At 43.2% G+C, this 19,325-nt stretch overlaps 1 protein-coding gene across 2 annotated transcripts in view; it reads right to left on the bottom strand.

Annotated features, from left to right (window-relative positions):
* The window catches only part of BOD1L1 (biorientation of chromosomes in cell division 1 like 1), a 64,169-nt gene extending 50,496 nt beyond the window's left edge, over positions 1 to 13,673 (bottom strand). For both annotated transcript variants that reach the window (XM_049886497.1, XM_049886498.1), the window contains exons 1-4: positions 13,300 to 13,673; positions 5,833 to 5,957; positions 1,210 to 1,400; positions 92 to 706 (exon numbers count right to left, since the gene is read on the bottom strand). In XM_049886497.1, the coding sequence (XP_049742454.1) occupies positions 92 to 706; positions 1,210 to 1,400; positions 5,833 to 5,957; positions 13,300 to 13,542 (1,174 nt within the window). In that variant the 5' untranslated portion in view covers positions 13,543 to 13,673. The remainder of the gene's footprint in view (positions 1 to 91; positions 707 to 1,209; positions 1,401 to 5,832; positions 5,958 to 13,299) is intronic.
* Between the last annotated feature and the right edge of the window lie 5,652 nt (positions 13,674 to 19,325).

Below are 19,325 nucleotides of genomic sequence, written 5' to 3'. Positions count from 1 at the left end.
AATCTAAAGACAAGCAAATATGGGCTATCCCCCCAGACAGACATCCTTTGTTCTTTGAGCTAATGTAGTTCTTTTCCAAGTTTTTACATACCTTCTTTTGTTCCTTCAATGGTTTTGGTTTTATTACTGTTCTTTTCTGCAGGAAGTTTTGAACTTTCTACTTCTTTTTCCTTTCCTTGTTTTTCATCTTTTATTTTTTGTATCTCTTCATTTCTTTTTGAGTGATCAAGTTTCTTTTCAGTCTTTTCCTTCTTTTCTTTCTTTCGTTCTCCTTTCTCATTGCTATCGGGTTTCTTTTCCCCTTTGTCTGTTGATTTAGTTTTTTGGTCACTACTGTCCTGTTGAACTTCCTTACTGACCAGAATTAAACTATTATTCTCTTTTGTGTGATTTTTAATTTCTTCAACTGGACCAGGGAAGTCACTGGATTCTTCAGACTTAGGGGCTGCTTCTAGTCCTTCTCCTGCAGAGTCGGGGGTAGATTTCTCTTTATCAGTCACGTCCTCTGGAGTTCTCTCTTTTTCAGTATTAACGTCAGTGCTTGGTTGAAATGGGAGCTTTTTGGATACTCTCTCATTGGCCTTGGCGTTTGATGTTTCTGTTGAGGCTCTGGCAGCGCTGGCTTCTTGGTTAAGAGAAGTTATGGTTTCCAGGATTGACATGGCATCATTAGCTACATTAGCACTGGGCCCAGGAGCAGGGACACCTTAAAGGGAAAGACACGTTTTAGAATAAATTTATGCAGAAGGTAAACGCTTTTGCTGAATTAACGTTACACGTCACTATCATCTTTACGTGAGGCACACGCTGTGTAGATCTTGTATTCCTTTAGACTTTCAGGTACAAGTAGCAGTACATAAAATATTCTAAATTCTCCATCTCCCCAACAGTGCCTTAGGGAAGGCAGTACGCACATCTGCGAAGCTTTATCTAGTACCCAGAAAGAGAATATACTCTCTGATTTTAATTATTCCCTCTATTAAAATGGAAAGATACACAAAGGACACATACAACACACTACCAAAATGCTTATTATTTGTATTAATATAAGATGTTACGCCAGTTTAAGAATCTGGGAAATATTTAAAGTAAATTCAGTTTTACTAGACAGACAAATAGGGAAAGGTTTAAGGATCCAAATACCCCTAACCTGATCCTCAGTTCAAAGAAGAAAAGCAATAGAACTGACCAAGAGTAAAAGCAAAGCACCTTGTGTAATGACGGAGGGGTCTGGCTTTTCATCATCAGGAGCTGTGCTGGCACTTGCTTCCTCTTTGTGATTTAACGTAGCCAAAAACTCATGCACAGCTTTCTCCACCTGAGGTCTGAATGTGTGGTTGATCTTTGGATCCACAACCTGAGAAATGATTCGGTCGATACCAGACTCCAACATTCCTGACCTGAAACGCAGGATGATTTAAAGGTGGAAAATAATTTAATATCATTTACATTAAATACTTTAAAACTATCACTAGTATATATATGTTCAATTTTGAATTGGCCTGATGTAGTCATTCAGACAGATGCACAGAATAAGCAATGGAAAATAAGTTTTATGCCCTAGAGGCATTTAGATATACCGTACTACAAAAAAGTCTATACTCCTTCCACTCTATGTCACTGTTGGAAATATTAAAACACAAAAAATGACAACAAAAAAACACCCTTAGAACTAGACTCAGTAGACAGAGCCCCGGAATATATGTGATGCTTGTTTTATCCCAGCCCTGCGCCTGTGGCATAAAGGGATAAACTATCACTATGGCTGAGTTCTGGGTATAAAATGAAACTATGGACTCTGCCGCTTTTTTAAAAAGCAGAAAAACATAAGTCTTTGATAAGCATTGGAGTCTGCAGGGACACCGAAGAACACAAAATGTAACTTCATCATACTAAAAAACAAACAAAAAAAAAAACTTCAGGCAAACAAATGAAATTTAAGACTTCTAGCTTTCGTTTTATTGTCTTCTTGCTATAAAAATTAGACAATTTATTCATTCAACAATTATATTATGAGTGGGTTCTACATAACGGGCATTGTCCTGGCCACCCAGACAGCTACAAATCAGAGTTGGTCCCTGTTCTGGTAGAGTAAAGTAGACATGGATCAGACCTAGTCCCTGTTCTGGTGAGGGGAAGTAGACACAAACGATTACATTAAAATATGTACCATGTGCTACAGAAAAAGACAGGAGTGAGGAATTATTAAATGTGTCTGAGATAATTTGGGATAATATAATCTGCTTCACAGAGGAGAAGACAATTAATTGAGCTGGATCTAGATATCCAAAGAAGAGACGGAACAGAGGTGCTCCAAGTTATACAGCCCATACAAGGGACAAAGGAGCAAAGAGAACAGCGATGTCTGAAACGGGCAGAAAACCAAAGGCATCTGAGCAAAATAAGAGAATGTGAATTTATTTTAAGAAATGCACTGAAACCTTGGTTCTTCCTATAGAGAACTTGAGGAGCTGAAACATCCCGAATAGTGCTGGAAGGGTGAGGTGCTAGGCCTCAGTCTCTCTTTAGAATGGGTGAGGATGCAACTCTCTTTACACTTCACGATGCTATTTTTGAGTGCAGGTTTGTCTGGAGTGCAGGACTGATTCGATTTTCATCTCCTGAGGCACCTTGCAGTCTTGTGATGCTGCAATTCTACTTATGTGGGCCACAGAGAAAAATGAGTCAATTTGCAACAAAGTAGGTTACCTGCTTTTTAAAGTTCTAAGATAAAAAATACAAACCCTGCAAACATTGCTACATCTTAGAAGTGTCTTGAAAATGCAGCAGGTGGAAAAGAAACCAAGAAAAACAATCTTAAAAATGTTCTGATTTAAGGGACAAGTGCAAATGCATAAAAAACCCAAACAAAACTCATTACCCTCAAGTTGTTGTTTATCTTCTTTGTCTGTTTGCCTACTTTCTAAACCCTCTTCCAGGAAACAAATACACAAACAAAACACTTCTATGTTAATCTTCTCTCACAACAGAGGTCAGCTCTGATCTTAAAAATGGAGGCCATGCTAATGACCATGCTGCTCTTAGAAGGCTCACTGCCTGGAGGCGTGGCTCTAGCTGCTCCACAAGAGAGGGCAGAAGCCATGCCCCAGCTCCAAAGGCAAAGCCAAAATGAGAGTAGCTGGCATATTTCTCCTTAAAGCTACTTTCTTGTCTTCGTCTTAAATTCTGTTAAGATCATTATTCAGAGCTACCTAACATTTCCAGACACTGTTGTACAACAGAATGCAGACGATAAGCTTCTTTTCCCCTACAGTCAGTAAGTTGCACCGTATGAAACTGTTGGCGTTAGTCACTATGAGTTGGAATCCACTCGGAGGCAACGAGTTAGTTTAGTTAAGGCTGCTTATGTCCTAGAAAAATGGCAATTTTATATAGTCTAACCTAAGAGAGTCAATGGAAACCCTGGTGGCGTAGTGGTTAAGAGCTACGGCTGCTAACCAAAAGGTCGGCAGTTTGAATCCACCAGGCGCTACTTGGAAACCCTATGGGGGCAGTTCTACTCCGTCCTTATAGGGTCGCTATGAGTTGGAATCCACTAGATGGCAATGGGTTTGGTTTTGGTTTTTAACAGAGTTAATTCAGTATTTTTCAAAGTATGAGAAATTGCCTGAAACTGTGCTTATAGGGGCTAGGAGTTGGAACTGGCTTAAACGGCAACAAATCCATCTCTACACCATTATTTAAACACAACTAATTCCTTTCTTTGAGGAAGCTTTAAAATGTTATGAGTAACACAAAACTTTACTAATGAAATCTCAAAAGGGGAATAGTTCATTTAAAAATAGATAACAGCCAAAAGAAAATTTACAGAGGTCCTAGGAAGAGCAATGCCTAAATTATCAAAGAGAGACTCTTGTTTTTCCTGTTTTTCAACGTCTCTGGAGGAGATCCCTCATTTTCCACAGGTAGGATGCTCTAGCACTTAATCACTGAGAGTTACAATGAATCCTCATCGATATGTACAGCATCCCCTCAATGAACATGATTTTGTGATAACCCTGTTTAATATTTGTACACCTACAATTGTAATTACCTACTTTTTACATGTTTACATTTAAAGAGCCCAGGTGGTACAACAGTTAAGCACTTGGCTGCTAACCAAAAGGTTGGCGGTTTGAACCCACCCAGCAGCTCCATGGAAGAAACACCTGGTGATCTGCTCCTGTAAAGACCACAGCCTAGAAAACCTTATGGGGCAGTTCTACTCTGTCACATGGAGTCACTATGAGTTGAAATCGACTTGATTGCACCTAACACCACCACATTTAGTTCACTTTCCTTAAATCAAAGAACAGGATAAGTGACTGCTTCCCTTATAGACTGTGTGTGCTGAGAGATAAATGCAATGCCAGGAAATCTGTCTTCCATTTTAGTCCCTCGATATATGAATAAAGGCATGCAGGAGTCCCTAAAACATGCTTTTAAAGCAATGCAGTCGACTGTGAGAAAGGAGGCAGCGACGTGAACTGGTGAGTAAAAGCCCTTGGTGGTCAGTACAGCTTACCTCCCCCGCACCAGCTTTCCCCCTTCCCAACACCCCTGACCTCTTCACAGTACTGTTCTCCTGAAGGCTTTGGTGGAAATGAGTAACCCTCTAGGACTGTCACCCCACAGGCCTCTCTGTCTCTTCTCTTTCTGGAAACAGCTCTGACTTTTTCCAACAGATATTACCGTGCAGCCCTCTAATGGCATCTTTGGTTCTCATCTGGAATCTTTCACAGTTTCTTCAACCATCCTTGAAAATGCAGACAACAAAGCTATTGTTAAATCTCCCTTCTCCCTTATTCAGCAGGAGACACGTCCCAGACCCCGGACTCCCGGTTTCTTGTATTATCTATGGCTAACTGGGTCTGCCTTTTAGTCCTGTGCAGATGTCCAGTTGTGGGGTTTCCTATGGATCAGAACGATCAAGGGAGAAGCATGCTAGTAATGCGGGAAAGGTTCCTTGGAGCAAGAGGGAATTAAGGGGTGGTAGGTTTTTAACAGGTTAGGTAAAAAGAGATTTGTTTAACTGTTTAAACAAACAAACAAAAAAACCCCAAACCCATTGCTGTCAAGTCAATCCCGAATCATAGAGGCCCTACAGCACAGAGCAGAACTGCCTCATAGGGTTTCCAAGGAGCAACTGGTGAATTCAAACTGCCGACCTTTTGGTTAGCAGTCAACTGTTTAAAAGCCACATATAATTCTCAAAAATGTGCCTCATGGTAAATATTTGTCAAGGCAGGAAGACTAGGCACTTTTTAAATAACTCAGTCGCCCTTCCTGGGGTGGTAAAGCAGGGATACAAGGTCTGAATCTTCTTGTCTTCAGAAATATTTACTTTCAAGAACAAGATACGATTGTAAATCTGCTTTTTTGGAGTAAACATAATTTTTTTTTTTTAACCCAAAACCAACTGCTACCAAGTCGATTCTGACTTCCCTAAACATTCCAGCTCTTTCCATTCTTTTTGTCTTACGTTCACCCAAAATGGCTTTGATAGGTCCAAACACATGTCTTTGGCTACATCATCACTAAATAGCAGAATTAAAAGTCACAGTAAAATGAAAACAAAAAATTAAAAGCTATGTTAGAAGATAGGAGACCTGGACTGAAATCAAGGGAAACAGGAATAATCTGTTAAAATTTAGGGACGGAACGAGAAGCGATTAGAGTATTACTCCAAAATCAGACTGCATCACGTGAAGTGGCCATACCAAACTTGATAAAACTGTCCACATCATTAGTGAACAGACTTCTGTGTAATGTCTTTGCTTTCAGGCAAAGTAGGCGGTGACATTTTAAAACGTGCCTAGGACTCAGACTTACTTGAGGACTTGCTGTCTGATATTGTTTCTTAGCTGGTTCTTATTGAGATGAGGACTCCATGTGTGAGTTGCTAAGTGGTTCACCACAAAGTTGTCAACACGTTGTCTCAGATTCTGATATGCAGGCTAGGAAAAAAAAAAACCAAATGTTAAAAATCTCTAATATTACATAACACCAGTGGTGACAATCTCAGGAATCTGAGTATCTTTAACGGTGTTAACGTGTCTTAGATACCACTATCAATGTGCCAACAAAGTTTCATGATATATGACCAGCCTGCCTCAGGAGAACTCACACTCCTTTAAATCCTGCTTCTTTTGTCTAGGAGCCCTGGTGGCAGAGTGGTTAAGAGCTCAGATGCTAACCAAAAGGTTGGCAGTTCAAATCCATCAGCCACTCTTTGGAAACCCTATGAGGCAGTTCTACTCTGTCCTATATGGTCTCTATGAGTCGGAACCGACTTGACAGCAACGGGTTTAAGTTTTTTAGATTTTCTTTTGTCTAAGGAAAAGTATTTTGAGGTATGAGGAACACAAAGAAGAAAGGCTTATCCCTCATTTGTACACAGAGGACTAAAAATAAGACACAAATAAATGCTGTTAGATGATTGGGAGCAAAGAAAAGAGAGGAGAGGAAGTAAGGCTTCACTGAGAAGGTGGCAATCAAGTCCACCCTTCAAGGTTTAACACTGTAACTGGGAATGGGAATGGTGGGCTTTGCAGGTATAGGGACCAATATAAGCAAAGAGCAAGTGCGTGGGAAAACGTGGGGGTAGGGGTATTTGGGAATTCCCAAATTTGGTATTTCAATTTGGTTGGAGAAGAGAATATAAAAAAACAGAATAATGAAGTTGGACACACAGGATGGGGTCAGGTGGTGAAGGCCCCTGGGTACCTGTAGAAGAAGTTTGCAATTACTGAGTACAGAAGGGAATCCACTGCATATACGAGCAGAGTGATATGATGGTTGAACTTTCTAGTGATTAATCTTCCTATACTGAAAGAATAAACAGAGACGCAAAATATACTTAACCAACCTACTGCTGTCAAGTCAGTTCATATTCATGTGACCCCATGTGTTTCAGAGTAGAACTGGGCTCCATATGGTTTTCAATGGCTGTGATCTTTCAGAAGTAGGTCGCCAGACCTTTCTTCCAAGGGGCCTCTGGGTGAGTTCAAACATTTGACGCAGGGCAGTGGTTCTCAACAGGGAGCAACTCCCTCTTCCCTAAGGAAGTAAGTGGCAATGTCTGGAGACATTTTTGGTTTTTACAACTGAGGGGAGAGCTACTGGCATCTAGTAGGTAGAGGCTAGGGATGCTGCTAAACATCCTACAGTGCAGAGTACAGCCTCACAACTATCAAGGGAGCAGTACACCAGCCAAAAATGTCAACAGTGCTCAGACTGAGAAGCCCTGATGTAAGCAGAGCGGGCCAAGAGAGGACACATATGCCATCACTATTTAAAAGAACATTCCCTAGAAGGACTGCTTGACCACTCACTCAGGAATGCACATTCCATTCCCACAGGTTGTCCCCAGATGATCTTATGCATAACTGTACAGCCTCATCTTCTGCCATTTCCTCTCTCTGCCTTTCCAGGCTTACATACCAGCAATAAGCTCTCACGTCTTTATAACCTTTTGTACCTACCAGTCCCTCTACTTGTCCATCTGGCAACCTTCTCACCTGCAGAGCTCACCCTAACCCATGAAGTCATCCTGGTCATTCTCCCATGTTCCCACTGTCTTCTATTTGCTATTGTTAGTTGCCGTTGAGTTGGCTGAAAAAGTGTCGGTTTAACTACTGCACTACCTGGGCTCCTCCTTTAGAAGTCCGTTAAAAACAAAAAACAAAAAAACCCTGTTACCATCAAGTCGATTCCAACTCCAACTGACCCTACAGCACAAACTGGAACAGCCCCCAAGCCCATTGCCATCAAGTCAATTCCAACTCATAGTGACTGTCCCTGAGGGTTTCCAAGGAGCAGCTGGTGGATTCAAACTGCTGACCTTTTGGTTAGCAGTTGAGCTGTTAACTACTACACCACCAGGGCTCCCAAACCATCTTAAGTTCTTCACTGGTCCTTAACCGACCAAGAAGAGATCTGAGGCTAGCTGACCAAATTAGCTCTTTCAACTCAGAGAACTGGAACCTTGGAGAGCTCCAAGAACCAACTAAAGCTGAGTTCCTCCACTAAAGACTGCCAGTTCCCAGAATCCCGGAGCAAAACTAGAGGCCATTCTTTCCTCATTGCAGTGATCAGCATCTGGAGAGTGTGCAGGGAGGGAATAATAAGCACACCACCATTTTGTTTGAGTCAGAGCTCACTGACCAAGTAAATATGGCGCTATTCTCTCAGGTAGCAAAGAGGGCCAATCTTCAGACACTTTTTCAGTTTATTTAGCAACTCTTACAGGCCAGACACTGTTTTAGGTGGCAGGGATACGGCAGCGAACCAAAAGTCCCTGCTGTTACGGAGCTCTCATACCCTAGCAGGGAAAGACAGACAATAAACAGATACTACGTCAGGTAGTGATAGGTTCTCTGGAAAAAATACAGCAAGGTGAGGAGCAGAAGGGGTCGCTGTTTTGTTTGAGCAGCTCTCTGGAGCCTGTGCATTCCAAATAGAGGCCACAGCAAGTGCAAAGGCCCTGGAGCAGAACCTGCTGAGAGAGACCAGCAGAGAGGCGTGGAGTTTAGGTTTTACTCTAGAGCAGAGAAGCCACTGGCTGGTTTTGAGAGGAAGAGAGATATAATCTGAGTTCCATTTTAGATGGGTTGGCCATAATAATTAATAGCACGCTCTTTCAAGCTCAGTCATGATCTGGTTTGGACAATAAATTATCTGGTGACCCTAATTTTAGAAGCTTCGGTCTGGATGCCTGGTGGAAAACAGACTTCAGCTGGGCAAGGGTAGAAGCTGGGAGATCACTTACTATACTCTAGACAGGAGATGAGAGTGCCTTGGACCACAGTAGTAGCAGTAAAAGTAGTGAGAAGCGGTCAGACACTTCGTTGCTAGTGCTGACAGCTTGCTAATGGTTTGGATGAGGGGTAGAAATCGTTTGGAAAGAGAGGAGTCAAGGAGGACCCCAAGCTGTTAACAGGAGCACTGGAAAAGGAAGACCAAAACCCAAACCCACTGCTGTCGAGTCCATTCTGACTCGTAGTGATCCTACAGGACAGAGAGGAACTGCCCCATAGGGTTTCCAAGGAGTGGCTGGTGGATTAGAACTGCTGACCTTTGGCTTAGCAGGCAAGCTCTTAACCACTGTGCTACCAGGGCTCCATGGAAAAGGAGGAAGATACAGTAAAACTTGTGAAAACCAGAACCTGTGTGAGGCAGAAACCTGTCAGAGAAGGGAGACTCAGATATTTTCCACTAAAATGAGTGATAGAAGAGTGATAAAACTACACCCTGTCAAAGGTAAAAAACTTGTGAGACCCAGAAAAACAAGGCAGTCCTGTCAAGTTCTGGCTCTCACAGGTTTCACTGTATATGTTCCTAGAAAATAACAGAATGCATATTCCTCTAGTCACCAGACTTTTCAATGACAAGAGACCTTGGAAACAAGGACAGTTACCTATAGGGCAGTTCACATCTGAAGTTGTTATGAGGGGACCAGAGAGTTAAACGCACTGTGGTGTTAGAACCTATTATCAGTGGCTAACCGAGAAGTCAGTGGTTTGAACCCACCAGCCATTCCATGGGAAGAACACGTGGCAGTCTGCTTCTGTGATGGTTAAGGCTGTGTGTCAACTTGGCTGGGCCATGGTTCTCAGTGTTTTGACAGTTGTATAATGTTGTGATCACTTTCTTGTTGACATCTGATATATGATCGTCCCCATGATGGAATCTGCTGAGTGGTACTGGTGGGGTGGGGCCTGTGGCGGCTCACCGCCCCCTCAGCCTTCATCTCTCTGCTTTCTGCCACCTACTTCCTTCCTGCTCACCTTGCAAGGATTGTTGGCTTGTTCTGGAACAGCAGCTGTCTCTTGTTTGACCTCTGGTTCTTGGGATTTGAGCTAGCAGGTTACCTGTCCATCTTGGGATTCGCCGATCTTAACCACCTGCTTAAAGACCTACTTATCTTGGGTTCGTCAGCCCCTGCAGCTAAGTGGCTCAGGAGAAATCTTGTGGTCTTGCCTTCCTACCTTGGGGACTCCTCGACCGTCACAACCTGTGAGCGGGATTTCCTGCTCTCTAACCTGCTCATCTGGGGTTCACCAGCTTCTGCGGCCTCGTGAATTGGGAAAGGACTCTATCCTGATCCAAGGACTTGGGATGTTCCAACCCCTACAATCGTGTGAGCTGTTTCCTTAACACAAATCTCTGTATGTTTATACACATTATTGGTTTTGCTTCTCTAGAGAACCCAGCCTAAGACAGCTTCCATAAGGATTTATAGCTTTGGAAACCCTATGAGACAGTTCTAACTCTGTCCTACAGGGTCGCATATGAGTCAGAATCGACTCAATGGCAATCGGTATGGCTGGTGGTTCAAACCTACCCAGAAGCTCCACGGAAGAAAGACCTAGTGATCCACTTCTGTAAAGATTACAGCCAAGAAAACCCTATGAGGCAGTTCTACTCTGTCATTTGGGGTCACTATGATTTGGAATCTACTCGATGGCACCTAGCAACAACAATATGGACTTCGGTAGTTCTCACTCTGCTTCAAACATGACTGTTTTGCTCTTGGACAGCACCTGACAGTTATCAAATGTCTTGATTCTTAAATAAGCATGTGATTGACATAATCCAGTTACTGCTGTAGGTTACACTGTATGTTATAGATCAGACTGTGACAAAAGCAGGTCAGTCTTAGGGGGTTCAACTATCAAAAGCACCATATCGTAAGTGGTCTCAACTAAATGGTGTTCTTAACAAATGAGACCCAAGGATTCCATTAAAGTGCTGCACCTTTGTATGAAGAGAAAATCTTATTTCTACTCTTGCCTATTCATCACAATGATGTGAATGTTAAGGTCATATGAAAGAAAACCTTAGCTATAATCTTTTTAAGAATCTCGAATGTACTCTTAAAAAAGTTTTTTTAAAGGAAAAAACCAAACCCAGTGCCATCGAGTCGATTCCAACTCATAGCGACCCTATAGGACGGAGTAGAACTGCCCCATAGAGCTTCCAAGGAGCGCCTGGCGGATTCAAACTGCTGACCCTTTGGTTAGCAGCCGTAGCACTTAACCACTATGCCACCAGGGTTCCCTTTTTAAGGAAAAGGAATATAAAATGCTATTCAGTAATAATTTTTAAGAATCAAAAACTATATAATTGTCAGTTAAGGGAGAGGAAGGGAAGGGGAAGGTCATGGGGGAAAACAGACAAGATAACTAGAAACAGGCATGGAGGCAAGAAGACACAGCAAGGCTGAGGAGCGAGGAAAGGACTTCGATCTTATTCAGCTGCAGGGGAGAGAGCGTGATTTCAGTTCTACTCTTTTCCAGCCTCAAACATTTAAACAGGGCACCTTATTCTATGGCCTCTGACCTCTCTGAAACTATTTATTAGTTTGAGTCACATGAAGTTGCCCACAGTTGACCATTTTTGAGCTACAACAACAGCATTTTAGGCACATGTGCACATTTTTCTTGGAGGTCCTAGCCCTCATTAGATTGTCTAAAACAACTGTGATCCTCCACTTCTCCCCAAGAGTATAAGACTTACTTTGAGAGGTCTGGCAGGGACATTTCAGACATGAAGAAAAAGTTGAGCTTTAGACATTGCAGTTCCTGAATCAATATATTTAAAATTTCAATTGCACACACAAAGAAAATACAGAGATCTGTGGGTTTCTGAGAACAACAAGAAATCTCCATTTGCCTGAGAGAAATAACTGGCTTTACTTGAGCTGCTTTTACCTGGCCATGTCTAATTTTAATCCATTAAAAAGAAGGGGGCCATAGGCTTTATTTCCAACAAGGTGGCTGGGCATGTTCTCTAAAACAAACCAAGAAAACTATATACTTCCTAAATGGATAAACACCTCCAAGTAAATGGAATTCTCAGTGGTACAAAATCTCCAACACCCAGAAAAGGTGTTGTTCTACTACTTCTGGTCTATGTAGTGGGCCCAGTAGCAGAGTCCTTAAAAGGGAGCATGTCTCCTTTATACAGCAGTGTTTCCCAGAGTAGAAATTGCAGAATTGTGTACCAAAAACAAACCCACTGCCGTCAAGTTGATTCCGACTCACGGAGACCATAAAGGATGGAGTAAAACCGCCCTATAGAGTCTCCAAAGCTGTAAATCTTTATGAAAACAGACTGCCACATCTTTCTCCCGTGGATTCAAACCACCAACCTTGTGGTTAGCAGCTGAGCAGTTTAACCACTGTGCCACAGTTTAACCAAGGGCTCCTTGAATTGTGAACAGTTTACCTCAAATGCTACAAATACTCTTTACACAAAGAAACAAGGCTCCTCAAAACTGCCAAACATGCCGAGTGAGAAAACCTTCACCCTATCAGAACTCCAGTCCGATGGACCCAAACAGGCCTGGTCCAAACAATTTTCCAACATGCTTTCTGCTTCATTTGTTCCAGAATTCCAGGCTCTTGGTTTTCCGTCCATCTTACTGATTGGTTCTTTTTGATATCTTTTGCTCTTTCTTTGCCACACCAGTGAAGTTTACTTGTTCTTGCTAATGCCCCTCTCACTCTGACATTTGGCATCAAGTCCATTCCTCTTTCCAGCCCCTGACTCTTTATGGACAAAGAACCACCTTACTGACTCTTTCCCCTCTCCCCTTACTCTTCTGAATTCACTTTTCTTTCCTGCCCTTCCTCCACTTGGATAGTGTAAGCTACCACTATCAGACAGTCACTAGTAGAAACCAAGCTAAAGTCATGATTTCCCCATGCCCATTTCACGGCCCAGCTCTTGCTCCTTATCTTTGCACCCTCCAGAATGTCCAGCAAAGCCCACTGCAAATCAAATGACTCAATCATCACCTACCGATTTCTCCAAAGGACAAAGGCATATGCCCTGCCGTCCAAGAACCTTTAAGAGGGAGGACAAAAATAACCTGACTACAAAGTAAGCCAGGAAAATACCCATCGAAGATGAGAATAAAAACCAGCACCATGAGCATTAGCGTTTCCAAACCAGTCCCCATAAGAACACGGACTTGGTCTTGCTCACCGGTGATCCCCAGCGCCTAAACAAAGTTATGCCACGTAATAACAACTTAAAAAACACCAGTCGGTTAAACTCATGAAAGGATATGCGAATGAATGAACGCGCCGTGCCTTGCACAGTGCCTGGCTACAGTAGGCGCTCAAACAGGAAGTGGCAGCTGAAGAACTCGGCGGCAGGCGCGTTCCAGAGGGGCCGCGGCTCCTGCCCAGGCGCCCGGCTGACCCGAGGGATGCGGGCGACCGCCGAGAAGGCAGGCGGCCCAGGGGTCCCCCTACCCCCGCAAAGCCCCAGCCCGCGCGCGCCACGCACCTTGGTGTCCACGTCGGCTAGGCAGTCCCTGCGGAACTGGTCGAAAAGCCCCTGGCTCTTGAGGTGGTTCACGATCATGGCCACGAGCTGCGGGTCCCCGGCGCCTGCCCCCGCGCCGCCCGTCCCGCCCGCTCCCGGGCCAGTCCCCGGGCCGGGCGGCGGCGGCGGAGGCGGTGGCTGCGGCTGCGGCGGGGGAGGTGGCGGAGCTGGAGGCGGCGGCTGCGGCTGTGGGTTGGTGGCCATGGCGGCCTGGGCCGGGGAGGTCGCGGGCCTGGGCAAGCGGGCGCTCTGGGGAGGCGGCGGTTACAGCGGTCCCGCCGCCTGAGAAAAGCCAACGGGATGTTGTTACGGAACCAGCGGACCCAGAGCAGCCCCGGAAGTGAAAGGGAACTGGGGGAAGGGAGGAAAAGGCGGTGACAATAGCAACGAAGGCTCGACGACGGCGGCCGCGAGGGGCCAATTCCCGTCCCCACCGCCGGGCGCGGGCGCCCTCGCGAGGTCGGGGTGCGCCGGAAGCCGAGGACCGGACGGCGGCCGCGGGCAGGCGGGGCGGGCCGCGGGCTTGGGGCCTGATCCGGCGGGGCCCGGAGTCCAGGGCGGCTGGGGGTCCGAGCTGAGCCTCGGCTTCCGGCACGCCCGGGAAGGGGAGCGAGGCGCCGGCCCTTTTCCATCCACTAGGGCATCTACTCCAGAAGCTCCTGCTGCCGTGTCAGGGAGCAGTCACGATGCCGAGACTTGTTCTGCGAATCGTACGTGGAACTGCTTGCTCCCAACCCTCCCAGCCCTCTTCCTTCTCAGCCGAAGATCCTGCCTAGTTCTCTCTTCCCGCCCCTCTCCCTCATCCCAGTTTCCCCGTTACTCTCCCACAGTGGGCCGAGTAGAGCCCAGGCCCCCCAGCCCTTTCTTCCTGCCCGTGGACACAAGCCCACAGGCTTTTAGTTTGAAGAGTCTTGATTGATGACTATTGATTACTTTGCGGATAGCGATAACACTTATCGTCGGCAGTTCGAATCCACCAGCTATTCTTTGGAAACCCTATTTTATGGGGCAGGTCTACTCTGTGCTGTATATAGGGTCGCTGAGTCGGAACTGACTCCACGGCAACTTTTTTTTTTTTTTTTAAATGGGTGGCACGAGGACCCCTGGTTGTGCAGTGGTTAAGAGCTCCGCTGCTAACCACGAGGTTGGCGACTGGAATCCACCAGCAGCTCCTTGGAAACCCTATGAGGCAGTTCTGAGTCAGAATCGACAGGCATGGGGGGCACACACGGTTAAGCGCCGGACTGCTAACCAAAAAGTTGGCCGTTTGAACCCACCGAGAGGCGCCTGGGAAGAAAGGCCTGGCGATCTGCTTCGGAAAGGCCACAGCCTTAAAAACCTTACGGAGCGCAGTTCTACTCTGAAACACACGGGCAGTCATGAGTCTGAATCAACTCTGTGGTTTGTTTTTTTTGTCTGATGTGCCAGGTAAGGTGGTAAATGCATTTACATGCTTAACTCATACTTAAACCAAACCAAACCAAACCCGTTGTTGTGGAGGCCATTCCGACTCATAGTGACCCTTTCAGATAGGGTAGAACTACCCTATAGGGTTTCCGAAGTTGTACTCTTTAGAGAAGCAGACTGCCACATCTTTCTCCGTCCCCAGCGGATGTTGGGTTTGAACTGCCGACCTTTTGGTTTTCAGCCAGTGCTTAACCACTGTGTCATCGGGGAATGCTCAGGTGCTACTCCTATCACCAACTTCACAAATCAGGAGACTGAGGCTAGAGACATTAAGTTGTCCAGTGTTATACAGCCAGTACAATCACCTGCTTCTGGACTGAGCTATCTTTAAAATTATTAGTAGTACCTGATCAAAAGTACATAAATACTACACATTTTCATAGTTAGCAAAATAGAATGTACATTTTACTGGAAAATGCATCTCTTGGTCAACTGGATATTATTGCTTTTTAAAATCTGTATATCCATGGGTGCATATTTCTTATTGCTAGAATGAGGAGGGTTGAACATTAATTTTATTTCTGATTCTCGTTAGTATTCTGTATACCCTAAGAAAACTTGTTCATACAAATAAGTACATGTGAACAGGGTTTTGTGGTAGCAATGCCACTCAATTCTTGACCTCAAAAAATTAGATCTGATCTATGAGCTGACTATTCAGTTAAGCCCTCCTTCAATTTTGTGGAAAGCAAAGAACTGAAAAACACCTGACTTACAAAAGGATTTATTACCCAGTCCTTATTCTTTCACTCTCTCAGGTTCTGGGGACTATACCAAAAAAGCTTTATCAAAACTCATCAGATGACTATTAATTAGACTTATTTTTTTTCCAATTATGTATACCTTATTTAGCCTGGTATGCTCAAAGTTTTGGGAAAAATCTGCATATCGTTCATTTTCATTAATTCTTTTGGATAAAATGCTTTCTTTTCATTATCACGTGGTTCAAATATGTTTTCATCAAAACTTTTTATCTGCAGCTTTAGCTCATTCAAGTTGAAAATTTTTGTCACTTACAGAAAATGTCCTACAACCTAATTAACAGAGCCAGTTTTTATTGTCAGACCAGTCACATCAGATTTACTTTCCATCAGAAACAGTTTGATTTCATTGCTTCCGTTCAAATAAAGTTTCATATGTTTCAAAGAATATAATGAAAACTGTAGAGAGAAAAGTCAAGGGAATGCATTTATAAGATTTATTTCTAAAAACAGCCAGGCTTAAAATGGTGTAAGATATAATTGTTTTATCCATTTTCGAAATAAATTTTGAAAAGGAAATGAGACTGTGGTGTGTTTTCTTTTACTTAATTACCAACAGTGGAATACGATTTGCTGCCAAGTTTTTAAATTATAAAGTGTCAAGTAAGATAAAAGACCTGGTGTTTCTTCAGTAAATGTGGATGCATGTGTGTATTGAATATATTCAACTTTTTGGGAAAAACTAAATAAGAATTATCCATGAAAATTCAGCAAAACTCCACAAATTTAATAGGTATAATGATTAATGGAGCCCTTTGGCACAGTGGTTAAGAGCTTGGCTGCTAACCAAAAGGTCAGCAGTTCGAATCCACCAGCCGCTGGTGGAAACCCTATGGGGCAGTTCTGCTCTGTCCTGTAGGGTCGCTGTGAGTCTGAATTCACTCGACGGCAACCGGTATAATGATTAATAATGTGAGTTGGAATTGACACTACCACAACTTTTTTTTTTTGAAGTAATGATTAAACTTAAAACAAAAAAAGACATTTGCCTCTAAAAGTGAATTGGTTCAGTGACTATTAAATAATTTTGTTGATAGTATATAGAAAATACTAGATATTTTCTAAAACGCAATGAAAATATAATTTACTATAATTTAAATAGTTAATTCACAATTGATTTAATACGGTGCGTTAACAGCCTTATTAAGTAACACACTAAATCTAAAAGAAATAACAATGTTTGTATCCAAGAGTTCAAGTTCAAGATACACAGTGTACACTGGATACAGTGTAACTGGAACAATTTTATGACCTTGGAAAACATTGTGGTTACACTGAAAAGAATGAAGGTCACTGATCTGTAGGGCTTTGGCTTTTCAAAGGTGTTTTTCTTTCTACTTGATGCTAGGTCCTAGGAATGAGCATTGTGAATACCTGAAAAAAATTGCATACATTTAAATTTTAAAGTTACAAAGTCGTTGTAAGCAGTCATTACTTGCTGATGACCTTTTTTCTCTTCTGTCTCTCTGGAATCATTTATCCCTTTCAAGATCCAATTAGTTTTTCCTTTGAATTTTTTGTTGATATTAGGTGTTTTCACTAATGAAGTGTTGCTGGTTTAAGGGCCAACTCAGGATTTTCTTTTTTTTTTAAATGAGTTATGGATTTTGATACATGTTATCTGGGATCTCACGTACCATCGGACCCTGTAGGACGTAAATCCTGCAGATATGCATCAATGATAAAATAGGTTTTTAAAAAAAATTTTATTTCTTGAAAATTTGAAAACATGAAATAAAACGTGAAGGCACCTAGCAAAGACTGCATATACATTTTTTTCTAGTCTCCTTCTTAGCTTTTTTATTATTCTTCATGAAACTGTTCAAAACATCGTACAATATATTCTTCTTTGCTGCAAAAGCAGTACTTACAGCCAAAATAAATAAAGCCAAGTGATTTTTTGTCTCAGGAAAATTACCACTGCAATGCTTTCTTCATTACTGCAAAGGTATTACTTATAGGCCAAGTAAATAAAACTAAAGGTATTTGAACATCAGGAAAATTACCACTACCATGTATCCTTTGGAAACCCTGGTGGCATAGTCGTTAAGTGCTACGGCTGCTAACCAAAAGGTCGGCAGTTTGAATTCAGGTGCTCCTTGGAAACTCGATGGGGCGGTTCTGCTCTGTCCTGTAGGGTCTCTATGAGTTGGAATTGACTCGACGGCAGTGGGTTTGATTTTTTTGGTACGTATCCTTCATTATAACACAAGCAGTACTAACAGCTAAGAAGCAGAAATGGCTGCCCTGCAACACTGCAGAACTGCTTACGGTGGTGCATTCCACCTGCTACATGTGGAAGCAATGACTGGGCCCTGAGATTGAACATAGCATAAGAATACCTTATAGGAATTCCAATCTCTTGAAAGGTACCACTACAATGCATTATTTCTTATTCAACAGCATTATTTACTGCTCAGAAGTTAGAAAACCAGGGAGCAAGAAACACTTGGCAACAGTGAATGGCATAAAGGAGAAAATAGCCATTATGACTGAACGAATACTGGAATAGCTTACTCTCAGAAGAACATAGTAACTGGGAAACATAGTGAGGAGGATTATGTCACAGAAATAAAGGAGTGGTAAGGTGGAGAGTGGTGGTTCTGGGACACCATTTGGTGGCGAATGGAAACCTCACTTCCTGCCAGTCTGGGAGTACCTGAGAGTGGGGTGCTTTGGAAAAGGTGGCCGTGTGAGTGTGTAAACCTGTGTTACCTTGAGCAGATGCAGAACACAAGAACGTGGCTGAGGCCCAGCTTGGGGGAAAATGAAGTTGGCTCTGGGATAGCCAGACAGTAGTAATGGCAGCAGAGAACCAGGATTGAAGGGTTGAGTTACGTAAGTTTCTGAGGTATGGGGTAGGAACCCCAGGGGAGGAGAGATGTCAAGATGAGGGGTGGCTTTCTGGCAAGAAAAAGTTTTAACTCTCGTGGAATCCAGATTTCTGGGATCCATGGAGTTGGGAATGACCACCCCCCTCCCCAGGCCATTGCCCTGAGGTGATCTTTTGAACCTGGGGCTTTGAGCAAACTTGTCTCCTAAAGTTCACCTTTGAGTCAAGCAATAGTCTAGAGAAACTAGTAAAGACCATTTCACTTAGACGTTATGCTGTTTTGAAAAATTATCTGTGTGCATTCAATTCAGAGAAACAGAGACTCCAAAGTTCAGGCTACATATTAAGGTAAATCAGAAATTATTTTAATGCTTCTTCAAGGTAATGCCATATGAAATCCCTCCTGACTGCAAATTTGTCAGTTTTGTTCCAGCTCTTTTTCCATGGCAATGTTGATGAGATGGGGTATAACAATCTTTGGTGATTCTCTCATCTTGGGAACATTTTTGACTCCCTAGTCTAGCAGTGGATAAGCAACATCACGATAAACAGAAAATGCTGAAGTTGTCAAGGACTTCATTTTACTTGGATCCACAGTCAACACCCATGGAAGCAGCAGTCAAGAAATCAAACCACATGTTGCATTGGACAAATCTGCCGCAAAGGACGTCTTTTAAGTGTTGAAAAAGCAAAGATGTCACCTTGAAGAATAAGGTGGGCCTGAACCAAGCCATGGTGTTTTTAGTCACCTCATGTGCATGTGAAAGCAGGACAAAGAAAAAGGAAGACCAAAGAAGAACTGATGCCTTTGAATTATGGTGTTGGTGACGAATACTGAATATACCACGGACTATGGAAGAACAAACAAATCTGTCTTAGAAGAAGAACAGCCAGAATGCTCCTTAGAAGCAAGGATGGCAAGACTT

This window comes from Elephas maximus, chromosome 5 (assembly GCF_024166365.1).
Source record: "Elephas maximus indicus isolate mEleMax1 chromosome 5, mEleMax1 primary haplotype, whole genome shotgun sequence".
Classification (NCBI taxonomy): Eukaryota; Metazoa; Chordata; class Mammalia; order Proboscidea; family Elephantidae; genus Elephas; species Elephas maximus.
The sequence above is the reverse complement of the archived record's forward strand: the minus strand, read 5'-3'. Positions and strand labels throughout refer to the sequence as shown.